Raw genomic sequence first — 14,326 nt, 5'->3', positions numbered from 1 at the left:
ACAGCTACCAAATCTCAAACACTAACTAATCGCAACACGAACTAAGGACTCTCCTACGCTGCTCGCTATCTCTGACAACTCTCGAACGCGATACGCGAACCTTGAAAGATAGGTGAATACGTGCAAAATATGTAGGTGAATACATGCAAAATATAGGTGAATACGTGCAAAATATGTGCTTACGTGGTCTATGTGCTCCTATGTGCTTATGTGGCTATGTGGATTATGTGCCTACGTGACTATGTGCCTATGTGTTTGACGTATTCCTGATGCTTTACATAATAATAATAATAATAATAATAATAATAATAATAAGGATGTTTTACGAACGCTAAACTTTACGAAACCCGAAATAATCGAATCTCGTTTGAATCCTATGACGATGTCTGCTGCAGACAATGTCGTCATTTGGATCCCACACTTCACGCGCAGCTTGACGCAACCATGCTGACAAGCGCATCGCTTCGCTGGTGGCCAAGGAAATGGCTAAGGTCATACCTCAGATCGTCAGTGAGATCAACGATGTCAGCACCAAGTCCTCTGTGGAATCGAAGAGCGACTCTCCGAAAACGCCTTTCAGCTTTAAGCAATTCAAAGCATGCGGTCCTGCTAGCTTCACGAGTGAATATGGACCCAGTGCTATGTTCCAGTGGTTTGACTCAATCGAAGTTACCTTCAGGCAAAGCGGATGCCCAGAAAATCTGCGTACTATTAATGCTACTGGAGTTTTTTAGTCCAGGGCTCTGGACTGGTGGACTGCTGAGCGTAACAGACGCGGCAATGATTCAGCTTATGGTCTTTCATGGGAAGAGCTCAAAGAGCTTATGATGAAGGAGTTTTGTCCTCCTCATGAGGTGCAAAAGCTGGAGAATGAATTCTGGCATATCAAACAAGAAGGAGGTGACAACGCTGGTCTCACCACTCGCTTCAAACAGCTCAATATTATCTGTCCTGGTCAAGTGACAACACCAGAGATAACGATCAAGAAATACATCCGCGCTCTACCCGACTGTGTAGCTGACTTTGTTCAAGCAGCTAAACCTGCTACAATTGAGGAGACTTACCAACTCGCAGCTGAGATCAACGACAAGCGAGTCTTAGCTGGGTATTTCAAAACCTCAACCAAGAATCTCAAACAGGTCACTGCTACTCCCGCTACCGACACTGCAGCATCACAAGTTTCAAAGTCTTCATGCCAGAACCGCAAGTGCAAGGGTAACAACAACAACAAGAACTATGCTATACCGCCGCTCCTCTCAACACTATCCCCGTACAACCCAACCAGAACCGACAAGTTGCAGCTCCTAACACCAACGCACTGCCTGCTAAACGTGCGTATACTGGTGTTCATCCTCTCTGCCCTACTTGCACCTACCATCACCCTGCAGGGGTGAACTGTCATTTTTGTGCCAACTGCAACATTTATGGGCACTTTACTGCTCATTATCGTTCAGGCCTGCGTCAACAAGCTCAAGCTCTGTAACGCCTCGTATCTTCGTATTTCTATTTTAAAAATGTTCGTATTCATATTCTAATTTTAGAAACCTTACATTCGTATTTTAATTTCAATCTCACAATTCGAGGCGTTAATCATAATAAAATTCATATTTTATACATATTTTCTTCACACAACCGATCATTTAAATATGTATTTATACGTAAACCGACATAATTATACGTATAAATACTTATACGCACATCTTCAATACTTGAATTATACTTTTATACTTTTTATATACTCAAGAAATATACCAATCATCTTTCCACCTCATCAATCCTCTTCCACATTTTTAGCCAATCATATTTCACCATTTTCCACATCCTTTCTCCATCAATCATCTTTTCAATCCTCTTCCACCTTTTTACCCAATCATATTTCACCCTTTTCCACCTTCTCTACCTATAAATACCAACCTCCTTCTACCATTTTCTTCACACCGTTCTTCTCTCCATCTCTCTAACTCTCTCAATCTCTCTAGATCAAAAATTCTAAGAATTCTAAAAGGACACTAAGTGTTCCAACCATTCTTCTCTTAACCTCTCTACTTCTCTTAAACAGTGTTGTAAAAGTCGCTAGGCGGTCCCTAGTCGGCCGACTGGGGAGTTGGGAGTAATCGGAGTACTCGGAGAGTACTCGGGGAGTACGCGGACATGGTAAATATAAATAAAATTAATTGTTATATATTATTTATGTGTTAAAATAAGCATAATTCATGTCAACTGGGTATAATTTAAAATGAAACATGTTTAAAGTTCAAATATTCTGAATACAAGTCCGACTAGTCTGAGTACAAGGCCGAGTAGTCCGAGTACAAGGCCGAGTAGGCCGATTTTGACCGAGTTTGACCGATTAAAAGTCAACAAACCACGTTGACCGCCTAGACCGACTAGGCCGACTAGGCTCCGACTAGGCCGACTAGGCTCCGACTAGGCCGACTAGGCTCCGACTAGGCCGACTAGGCGTCGACTAGGACCGAGTACTCCCGAGGCCGAGTAGTTGAGACCACCTAGGAGGAAGTCGCCAAGGTGGAGGTCCGAGGACCGAGTACTCGCCGAGTACTCGGCCGAGGAATCCGACTTTTGCAACACTGCTCTTAAATATTCAAAGCAAGGAAGAGAACTCTAAGAGTTCTAAAAGAAAACACTAAGTGTTTTAAAGGAAGCTTGAAGCTCCAACCTCTAACTCTTCACGGAATCACCAAAGGAAACTTTGCAAAACTGTGAGTATATTTGAACCCCTTTTTCGTTTACCACCTTTTGGGGTGTAACATGTCAAACTATAAACTTACACTTAAACTTTATTCTTAAATGCACAAAAATTCCTTATACATGAATGCATACTTGTTACTTGATACTTTAAACTTGGGGTTATATGTTTTGTGTTAGACTTATGATTAACTTCATACGAGCCTATCCTTGACATATATAGCGCTATAGAATTAACGCACCGCCTGTAAACTTTGGGTTATGTTAAGAGCTTATTGCGTTTCATCATTGGTTTGATTAGTTAAACACATGCCTATTTTATTGTTTATCTTGTTTCAATAGCTTGCCATGTGAAATTGTTTACAACTTATTTTTATGTTATGTGTGAAAACCTGTATACTCGCCAATACATCTTTGTATTGAATAATGCTTTTAAAACATGTTGCAGGTTTTGAGATGATGTTGATGATGCATGGAACATGGTAGGATGCTTAGATACACATTTAAAATTTTGTATTCTTATTGTCATTCTTGTATTTCAAGTTGTTGACTTGTTGTATTTGATTCCAACCTTTGTAATTGACTTTTTGAAATGAGATGAAATATATTATTTAATTATTGTCACTAATAGTGTTATGAAGTCTCTTGCAATCTCGTTTTCGTCTCACTCCGATGTTTCCGCCATCGGGTGGGGTGTGACAAGCTCCTCCAGCACAACCAACTCAACCACTTGCTATCCAGGGTAACCAAGCAGCTCCTACTCCCGCTGCTCATGCACGAGCTTACTACTCCTGTGGTGACCCGAATCACTTTGCTAACGTCTGCTCGAATCGACTTGTGAAACAAGAACCGCAGCAGCAACCACCGCAGCAACAACAGCAGCCTCAGCAACAGCAGCAGCAGCAACAACCATAACAAGCAGCCCGCGGAAGAACTTTCAATATCAACGTCTACCAGGCTCAGACTGACAACAATGTTGTCAATGGTACGTTTCTCGTTAACGGTATTTATGCTTCGTGTTTATTTGATACTGAAGCCGATAACTGTTTTGTGTCGTTTGAATTCGAAAAGCTCCTAAACCGTAAACGCGCTAACCTCCCAACGACGTTCGACGTAGAAATTGCCACTGGAAAAACCTTCACCGTTAGTTCTGTTCTTCGTGATTGTACTCTCGCACTCAACAATCACGTTTTCCCGATCGATCTCATTCTGATGCAACTCGGTAGTTTCGATGTCATAGTAGGCATGGATTTTCTTCGCGAAAATCGTGCTGAAGTTGTTTGTTTCGAAAAGATGATTCGTTTCTCTCTTTCTAATGGCGACCAACTCTGTGTTTATGGCGAAGTATCTTCGAAGGAACTTAAACTTATGTCGTGCATTCAAGCAAGTAAGTATCTCCGAAAGGAATACAAGGCTTTCTTGGCTCACATCGTAGTAGCGGAGAAGGAAAAGAAGCTGATGGAAAAGGTACTTGATGTATTGCAAAATACATCCTTTATTCGTGTATATTTTGTATATTTTATCGTTATTTATAGCTTATTTTTATTTAGAATTACGTGCTATTGATCAAAGTTCGGTTTTCCAGGTCTTAATATGTTAATTGGCTGAAAATTGAGTGGAAACGAGCTGGAGTGCTGAAACATCACGTCCTGGAATAAGTCTAAAAGTGTTAGAATTATTTTGAAGAGTTTTGGGGTTCTAAAGTTGGATTTTTGAAGCAAGTTGCTGTGAGAAAACACCCGTGGCGTCGCACCACGGGTAGGAGAGCATATTGCCGCGTAGCGCCAACACAACGCAAACAAAATCTGGAACTCCACCTGCTCGCGCTGCGCGAGTGAGGAGATAGGAACCCGTCGCGTAGAGCGACAGGGTGAGCTACGAAAATTATTCTTGTTTTCATTAGGGTTTGGTATTTATTGAAGGATAATCATTATCATTAACTATCTTACGAACCAAGAAACCCTAGGGGAGATTTTGGAGCAGATTTCACGTCTTTCGGAGAGTTTTAGCTTGCGGGAATCATTCGGTTGAAGCTTGGAGCGTGGAAGCGAAGATTGTTCGGGTTTTATCTCCCGGTTTTCTTTAATTTCGTGTTTTCAATATTTTCCGATGAATTCTTGTTTTGAACTTGATTTGTTTGCTATAGACAACATGTTTCTTGGCTAAAACCTTTGTTACTACCTAGACAAGATGATAGTTTGATAAAGTTTGGATCTTTTAACGGTTATTATTGTTTGTTTATGGATTGATCTTTGAAAGTAAATTGTTCTAGAATTTCTGATTTGGTGCATATGCGTATTTACTTTCGATTGTTGATTACTTGTTGTTTCACATAGATTTTGGTGAATGTCTTTCACATAATAAATTTGTGTTGATTATTTGCCTCCTTGCGGGTTCGGGTAATCTTTGGGTAAATCGGCCGATAACCTTAGAAACAATAATTAAAATACAATTAGAATTAAATATTCTGCTTAACTTGTCGCTGAGAGGCTCGAGTTAGTTATTAGGTCGCGGTGCAGTATATATCTAAGATAGGTTTTGAGAGAAGTCAATCTTAGTTCCCTAATTGCATTTGTGTCTAGTAAACCAAGTTAGAACCTAGAATTGCCTTAGATTGTCGCGCTGAGAGGTAGATAGTCGTATCAGGGCACTTTTAGAGTCGTTAGAGGACTGAGAGGAAGTCTAACAATCGGTGTGCATAACAGCCTTGTAGGGTTTCCTAGGTTTCTTCCTGAGAAGGGTCAGGAAGTCTTAGCATTGAAATACCTTAAGGTTTAGTATTTTACGATCCTGGCTCCATACAACAATAATACCGTTAAAAGTGCATTCCTAGTTAAACTGGATTCAAGTCTAGGTAGTCGTTAATCTCATCTGAATCAAACCTTAGCTTCGTTCGTGTCTTAGATTAATTCCATTTTAATTTCAATTTTAGGATTTTAGTAACCCCCCCCCCTTAAAACACAATAATTGTTAAGTCGTGTCAGTGTCTAATCTAAATAGAGTTGTTAACATAATTCATTAGAGTCCTTGTGGGTTCGACATCCGAACATACTTTTCTTTGCTAGAGTCGACCGGTTCACTTGCCGGTGAGTAGTTTAGTCAAGTTAGAGAGTCTAGATTTTTATTACTTGAGTCTTAATTTAGGGTTATTCTAGTTTAATTAGTTGAACTACTTTTTCCACATCATTTTTTTGGCGCCGTTGCCGGGGATTCTTGGCAATTGCGTTAACTGCTTTGTTTGGATTTCAACATATATCTTTACGTGCTTTCTGTGTGTTTGTGAGTCGTAGGAGTCTAAGTAATTCTAGTGTCTTTTTCGTATTTTTAGAGTCTTTTGTCGGAGTTGTCTTACTTGTTTGTCTTCAGTTTTGCAGTTCATGCCCCACACACGTTCGCAGGGACCAGTGAAGCCGCCGATTGACAAGTCTTCCTTCTCCACACCCAGTATTCAGGTAAAAAAATCCTCAACTTCATCTACAGCCCCTTTTAACTCTACACTAGACTCTAAACCACCAAACTACGACTTCACCCCGAAGTCATCACCCCACAATTCCCCACCTCCCTCCTGTCACCCTAGTCCACCACCAGTTCACTAAATGCCCGATAACCAAACTGTCCACCAGCGTTCCACCTCAGGTTTTACCGCCAATTCACCCATCACCATCCCTGAAATCACCAATGACAAGTCCTGGAAAATTCCCTCATACATCATGACCGCCATTAACAACTCTTGTCAGTTCCATGGTCGTGATGATGAGGATGCGCTAGCACATATCAACCGTCTCACCCGTCTGTGTAGCACCTTCGGCATCGAAGGTGTTAATCTTGATGCTCGCTTTCTCCAAGTCTTTCCCTTTTCGCTTGCTGGCCGCACAGCCACATGGCTCGATTCGCAGCCAGCAGGTACTTACACTACTTGGGCTGGACTTAGAGATGCCTTTCTTGCTAAGTATTTTCCACCCGTGAAGGCCTCTCGCCTTCGAGATCAGATCCATTCCTTCAGAATGGAGCCTGACGAACCATATCACTTAGCTTGGGAGAGGTTTCAAACTTTACTCTCGCGTTGTTCCCAACATGGGCTGTCGGATTGGGCCTTACTAGAAAAAAATTATATTGGTCTTACCCCTGAGTGCAAGGCCCGATTCGACACATCTGCAGGAGGCCACTTAATGGGAAAGAAAATTGTGGCTGACTGCAATGACCTCTTTGAGAGCTTCGCTCATGCTGATATAGATCATAGTGCTACCAGCAGAAATTCCAACCCTGTGATTACTTCCTCATCTTCTCGAGGAGTGAATCAAGTTGTTTCAGACTCAAAGGTAGTGTCTCAGCTTGACTATATCACCAAAGAGTTGCTAGAAATTAAGAAGAAGGTAGATAGGTGTGAAGTTTGTAGAGGTGGACATGACACCATAGAATGCCCAACACTTACCCTAGAACAAGTCGAGTACATAGCAGGTCAAAATAGGGGTCCAACGAACCCGTTCAATAATAGTAACTCAAATTGGCGTGCCAATAGTTATTGCTCTTCAGGTAACCCCCTGGTTTTCCATCAGGTCAATATCAAAGCAGGGGGCCAGGTTTCTATTCTAGTGAGGGGTCGGGTCAAACAGGTCAATTTGCTAGTTCAGGTTCACGCGGGGCAGTTCAGAGGTGAGGGGTCAAACCAAGAGGTTCCACCTAAGAATGAGGGGTAAAATGGTAGTTTGTCTAGGATACATGACCTTCTTACCCAACTAGTGGTTAAGGATTAGGCTACCCAACGTACCTTAGAAGAACACGCTACACTCTTAAAGAATAATCATTCAAATTTCTTAGTCCTTCAAAGGCAAGTTGGAGATATTGCACACCAGTTGCAAGAACGACCTCCCGGTCAATTTTCGGGAAACACAAAGCCCAACCCATCTGGCACTTTGAAGGCAATTTCGACCCGTAGCGGTAGGACCCTAGGAGAGGTAGTGAGACCCGAGCGTGTCGAGGTAGAAGATGAGGACCCCATAGATGAGGAGATTGAAATGGAGGTGCCCGGTAAAGTGCAACCTAGGTTCATCCCAGCAAGTACCGCACACACCGGGGGGCCTTCAAGTGAGAAAAGTATAGGAAAGAAGCCGATACAAGTTGCTCCATCACCCACTGTTGATCTTTCCCGTGCTCCATTTCCTTCCCGCCTTAAAAATCAAACTTATTCCAAAGAGTACGGAAAATTTTTAGAGATCTTTAAGCAGCTCAGAATCAACCTCCCTTTCGTAGAAGCCCTCCAATCAATGCCCAAATATGCAAAATTTTTAAAGGATCTTCTAACATGCAAGGATAGGTTAGGAGAGGTTTCTAACATTCCCCTTAGTGGGGGATGTTCCGCCGTAGTGTTGAACAAGGTCTCGGAAAAATTGACAGATCCGGGCCTTTTTACCATCCCGTGCTTGTTTGGGAGTGATACCGAGTGTAGGGCCCTAGCCGATCTAGGAGCGAGTATAAACTTAATGCCATATTCCATGTATGAGAGGTTAGGTCTAGGAGAGTTGTCCCCTACACGTATGTCTTTATCTCTAGCCGATAGATCCGTTAAGTATCCACGTGGTATAATTGAAAACCTCCTAGTCAAAGTGGATAAATTCATCTTTCCCGTGGACTTTGTCGTTCTTGATATGGAAGCCGACGAGAAGGTTCCTATCATTCTAGGATGCCCATTCTTGTGTACTGCAAAGGCCATCATCGATGTCTTTGACGGGAAAATCACACTTCAAGTCGGTGAGGAGAGAGTTACTTTCGAGATAGCACGCTCCATGGAACACCCTAGTGGTTCCGATGACCTTAGTAGTCCTTGTCATTCGGTCTATTTCATAGAGTCTTTCTTATCTTGTGTCGACCATTGGTTTGACTATATTAGTGGAGCCGACCTAGTTGAGAGTAGGATAGATGAGGTAGTTGAGAAGGTTGAGGAGGTTGTGAGTGAGAGTGAGGAGGTAGAAGAGAACGAGTGGGTCCCCGAAGTGTTAGAATTGAGTGAGGTAAAAAGCGAGCTTGAGAGTACACCTATAGAGAAACCCGCCCCATTAGAACTCAAAGTTATCCCACTTAGAGTACGCTTTCTTAGGTGAGGGGTCCGAGTTTCCCATCATTATTTCGTCTAAGTTAGAGGAGGGAGAGAAGGGTAGGTTGTTAGAGGTGTTGAGAGTGAATAGGGAAGCCATTTCATGGCGTCTTTCGGTTATCAAGGGCATAAGCCCCGCCTATTGTACCCACCAGATACTCATGGAAGATGACTATAAGCCGGTGGTGCAACCTCAACGGCGCCTAAATCCGAACATGCAAGAGGTCGTTAAGAAGGAAGTGCTTAAGTTGTTAGATGCCGGGGTGATATACCCTATTTCCGATTCACCATGGGTTAGCCCGACCCAAGTCGTCCCAAAGAAGGGTGGGATGACGGTGATCATAAACGAAAAGAACGAGCTAATCCCGTCTCGGACCGTTACCGGTTGGCGTGTGTGCATAGACTATCGAAAGTTAAACGACGCCACCCGAAAAGACCATTTCCCCTTGCCATTCATTCACCAAATGTTGGAGCGCCTAGCGGGTCAAAAATTCTATTGTTTTCTCGATGGATTTTCAGGTTATTTTCAAATCGCCATCGCCCCGGAGGATCAAGATAAAACGACATTCACATGCCCTTTCGGCACTTATGCGTATCGCCGCATGCCTTTCGGGTTATGCAACGCTCCGACCACTTTCCAAAGATGCATGGTTGCTATATTCCAAGACATGCTTGAGACTTCCATGGAGGTTTTCATGGATGACTTCTCGGTTTATGGCACCACTTTTGACCAATGTCTTCTAAATCTTGATAGGATGCTTAAGAGGTGCATAGAGACAAATCTTCTGTTGAATTTGGAGAAGTGTCACTTTATGGTGACGGAGGGGATAGTTTTAGGGCACAAGGTGTCGAGAGAGGGTATAGAGGTGGATAGGGCCAAGATAGATACCATAAGTAGATTGCCTCCACCTACTAGTGTCAAGTCCGTTAGGAGCTTCCTAGGTCATGCGGGATTTTATAGGCGTTTCATTAAGGATTTTTCCAAAATCACACGCCACATGACCCGACTTTTAGAGAAGGATGTACCTTTCGTCTTCGACGAGGAGTGTATCAAGGCATTTGACTTCTTGAAAGAAAAACTCGTTAGTGCCCCTATCCTTGTTTCGCCCAATTGGAGCTTGCCTTTCGAGCTCATGTGCGATGCAAGCGATTATGCCGTAGGTGCGGTCTTAGGTCAAAGAATCAATAAACACTTTCATCCAATCTACTACGCTAGCAAAACTTTAAATGATGCTCAAGAGAACTATACCACCACGGAAAAAGAGCTCTTAGCCGTAGTGTTTGCGTTTGATAAGTTTCGCTCATATCTCGTGCTTTCAAAAACCACCGTGTTCATCGACCACGCCACTTTGCAATTTCTATTCCAAAAGAAAGACGCGAAGCCGCGTCTCATTAGATGGATTCTTTTTCTCTCCGAGTTCGCTATAGAAATTAAAGATAAAAAGGGAGCGGAAAACGTGGACGCCGACCATTTGTCACGTTTAGAGGATCCTAAGAGAGAGGAAGTTCGTGAGGATTCCATAGGAGACACTTTTCCCCACGAAACCATAGACTTTGTTAGTGCCGAGGTAGAGGGTTTGCCATGGTTCTCGGATTTGGCAAATTATTTAGCGACTGGAGATCTTGTGAGGGGTATGTCATATCAACAAAAGAAAAAGCTTCTTAGGGATGCTAGGAAGTATATTCGGGATGACCCGTACCTATTTAGGATAGGTGGAGATAGAGTGCTTAGAAGGTGTGTTTCAAGGGAGGATGGTTTAAACATCCTTAGACATGTGCACGAAGGGTTAATGGGAGGCCATCATGGCCCAAATGTGACGGCACAAAAGGTATTTGATAGTGGTTTCTATTGGCCAACGGTAGTTAAAGATGCCGTAGAGTTTGTTAGGACATGTGACCATTGCCAACGTACCGGCAACATCTCATCCAAGGATGAAATGCCCCAAAATCCCATCCAAGTTCTTGAAATCTTTGACGTTTGGGGCATTGACTTCATGGGACCTTTCCCATCTTCGAGTGGGAATAGGTACATCCTCGTGGCCATAGACTATGTCTCAAAGTCGGTGGAAGCTCAAGCTTTACCTACTAATGATGCCCGAGTGGTGGTGAGATTCCTTAAAAAGCTATTCACACGTTTCGGAGTTCCTAAAGCTATAATAAGTGACCGTGGTACGCATTTTTGCAATTCTGCCATGGAAAAGGCACTTGCACGCTACGGTGTCACTCACCGTCTTTCCACCGCATACCACTCGCAAACTAGTGGCCAAGTAGAGAATGCTAACCGAGGGGTGAAGAGAATCTTAGAGAAAACGGTAGGAAAGAGTAGAAAGGATTAGTCGGAAAAGCTCGACGACGCTTTATGGGCATTCCGCACCACCTACAAAACACCGTTAGGAACAACACCCTTTATGATTGTGTATGGCAAAGCTTGCCATCTTCCGGTAGAGTTAGAGCATAGAGCTTTGTGGGCTTTGAAAACTGTTAACCTTGATCCTACCGAAGCCGCTAGAAGGAGATTCTTCCAAATTCATGAGTTGGAAGCTTTGAGGGATGCTGCCTATGAACGATCTTGGAGTATCAAGGAGAAAACTAAGGCGTTGCATGATAGGAGGTTGCGAGGTTTGAAGGAGTTTAAGGTAGGTGATAAAGTGCTCCTATACAATTCGAGGTTGAAATTGATAGCAGGGAAGCTAAAATCAAGATGGAGTGGACCGTATGTAGTTAGGGAGGTGTTTCCATACGGCACGGTTGAATTATACGATGAAGTCGAAAAAGGAGTATGGAAAGTTAACTGTCATCGCTTGAAACATTACTTGGGAGGTCCCATTGATACTACTGAACAGGAAGAAATTCCTCTCGAGGACCCACCCACCTTCACCGAGCAGTGAGTGAGGAAAGCGTCGTTTGTAGAGTATGTACCGTTTGTAAATTTCGTTATTTTTCATGATTTTCGTAGTTGTTTGTGTTTGTGTTTTGTATGTTTGAGAAAATTTGTAGGAAACGTATCCTTGAAGAGCTGAAAATGCGGGGAAAAAGTCATTCTAGGTAAGTCCCATACTTAGGTGCTGTTTGTTTTTTCCAAGAAGAGCTTCCTGGCCTCTTTTGTTTGCGCGGCGCAGAACACACGCAGACTTTTTGTTTCGCAGATTGTTTGTTTTTCAGAAGAGATTTCATTTAAAAAGATCTGCGCGTCCTCTTCCCCAAACAGATGTGAACCTCCTACTTCTAAACACTTCAAACCTCTTCTCACAAAAACACAAACATAACAAAAAAAACCCCAACACCACTCCTCCACCCCTCTCCTCCTCCTCCCACCGCCGCCGCCGTCTTCTTCCCCACAGCCGTCACCGCCGTCTTCAACACTGGTGGTGGTTTCACGGCGGGCAGATCCGGAAAATGCCGCCAGAAGTTCTCATCAGAAAGAAGGCCAGGATGCTTCCGTCGTCACTCCGGTTGCTCAAGGTAGCGTTGAGAACTTTTCGAAAACGAGTAACGAATGACTGATGTTAGAGAGAGCGGTTGGGCGAGAAGTGACGGATCTAGTGGTGTGTTCGCCGGAGGATGGTGGTCCGACGGTAGGTTGTGGCGTACTGGGGTGGTGGTGCGATGGTGTATTGGGTGGTTGTGCGACGGTTGTTGGTGGAGTATTGGGGTGGTTATTATAGAGAAAGATAGATCTAGAAGATGGTAGGGTTCTTTAGATAATGACGAGAATATTGAATTTGATCTGTTTTATTTCTTTTATCAACAAATTTAATTATTTTATTAGTTAAGTTACCATGTTAAAAAAAAAAGAAAAACTAAATAAATGCATGGTAAGATAGTTCACCTGCACATAGATCCGAAACTTCTCATCTGAATTTTGATGTTAATTTTCGATTTATGATGTCTATTATGTTATTTGGTGTTATTCCAGCAGTTTGCAGAAGTTAAAAAACAAACAGTCTTCTTCTTGCAGACTGCAGAGGTTTGGTCCACCTCTTCTGCTACAGATGTTTGCAGATGTGGTCCGCAGACTGCAGACATTTTACCTTTAAAAAAACAAACAGCACCTTAGAAAAAATTTTGGAATGGTTTGGGGAAGGTTGGCTAAGAGTTAGAAAAAATTTCTAAGGCAAAAAACTTGAATTTTTTGCAACTTTCTGTTGAAAATGGTCACTCGCGTCGCGCCACCACCATACACTCCCAAAGCTCGCGTAGCGCCACCATCTAGGGTCATTTAAACATTTTTGAACGCTTTCAAATTGTTTGAACCCCCAAAGTTGAACCTTTTCATGTGATCCCTTCCGTGGCGCTACGCCACGGCCTCCCTTGTTTACGGTCGTGCTACGCGAGCTCGTTAAAGAAAAAAATAATAATAAAACTCTTTTTTCGGTCACCAGTTATCCCGAACATCACCCAACCCTTGTTTTTCTACCCCCACCGCCGAAAACCCTTCCACCTCAACGAAAACCTCCATTAAACCTCCATCTCCCCACCATTTACACCCTTCCTCCTACCTCCGTGATCGGTTTTCACCCACCAACAAAACTCCCATAAACAAATCAACATCCAGCCGACATATCTCACCGATTTGGGACTCGTTTTGCACAAAAGTTCCGATTTTTCACACATATTTCATCGATTCAAGTACGATTCTTGTTTAGTTTCTTGCATAATCGTTGATTCAACATAGATGGTCTGTTCATTGTGTTAGTTTATGTTTTGTCCGGTTGTGTCGAGTCAGTTAAGTGCTGTCGAGTGGTCAGAAGTTGTTGGGTTAGTCGTCATTGAGTCGAGTGTTTGTGAGTTAGGTGTTTTGATGTCATGGTTAAGTCGATTTCCTTGGTTCATGATGTCAACAGGTGTCAAGTCAGTCATACTAGGTTGATCTGTCGAGTCGGCATAGGTTTCGAGTCAAGGTATGAGTAGATTTCAAGTCCAGTGATGTCTTAGTCTTGGTGTGTCAGATCAGTTTGGTGGTTCATTGGAGTCCAGTGTTGAGTCGAGTCCTGTTTTGAATCATTTCTTGTTGAAGTCGATTCTATATGTTGAAGCAGTAAGTGAGTTTTGTCGGGTCGGCTATGGGTCTTGACTGTCGAGTACCTATGGTCAGTACAGTAGTCTTGTTGAGTTAATCGTTTGAGTCGGTATATCGTATGTTGAGTCTGTTGGTTCGGTTAAGGTTCGTCTCGAGTCAAATGTGAGTCAGTTTTAGGTTAGTCTTTGGTCGTAGAGTAAGTCGAGTTGAGTCGTTGTCCAGTCAACTGTCGGTCCTGATTTGTTCTTCAGTGTTGTCTCGAGTTCATGATTAATGCATTTGTTTGTATAGGTTGCGGATGGGCTTGGTTTGGGTTCATGTTGCTACTTGAAATGGAATTTGCTTTTTGTTTCAAAGTACATAGGCCTTGGGTGGTGTCGGTTTGGGATAGTAAATGTAGTTGATTGAGATTGGTTTTGGTAATCGGGTTGGTGTTGAAATTGATTGCTAGATATTTGAATGGGTTGGTATGATACATTGAATTGAAGGTTCGATTTTGCGCATGAAAA

At 42.9% G+C, this 14,326-nt stretch overlaps 2 protein-coding genes across 2 annotated transcripts; both read left to right on the top strand.

Moving 5' to 3' along the window:
- The first annotated feature begins 6,302 nt into the window (after positions 1-6,302).
- On the top strand, positions 6,303-11,133 carry LOC118491185. The gene is made up of 7 exons (XM_035988723.1): positions 6,303-6,609; positions 7,525-7,734; positions 7,918-8,454; positions 8,551-8,733; positions 8,801-9,263; positions 9,552-10,676; positions 10,824-11,133. Exons 1-7 carry the CDS (start codon positions 6,303-6,305, stop codon positions 11,131-11,133), a joined length of 3,135 nt encoding a protein of 1,044 aa, XP_035844616.1.
- A 72-nt stretch (positions 11,134-11,205) lies between these two features.
- Positions 11,206-11,685, top strand: LOC110930052. The gene has a single exon (XM_022173276.1). The coding sequence runs from the start codon at positions 11,206-11,208 to the stop codon at positions 11,683-11,685; it is 480 nt and encodes a 159-aa protein (XP_022028968.1).
- Positions 11,686-14,326: the final 2,641 nt, after the last annotated feature.

The sequence above is a fragment of the Helianthus annuus genome, chromosome 1 (assembly GCF_002127325.2).
Source record: "Helianthus annuus cultivar XRQ/B chromosome 1, HanXRQr2.0-SUNRISE, whole genome shotgun sequence".
Lineage (NCBI taxonomy): Eukaryota > Viridiplantae > Streptophyta > Magnoliopsida > Asterales > Asteraceae > Helianthus > Helianthus annuus.
This window is presented reverse-complemented; position numbering and strand designations above follow the sequence as displayed.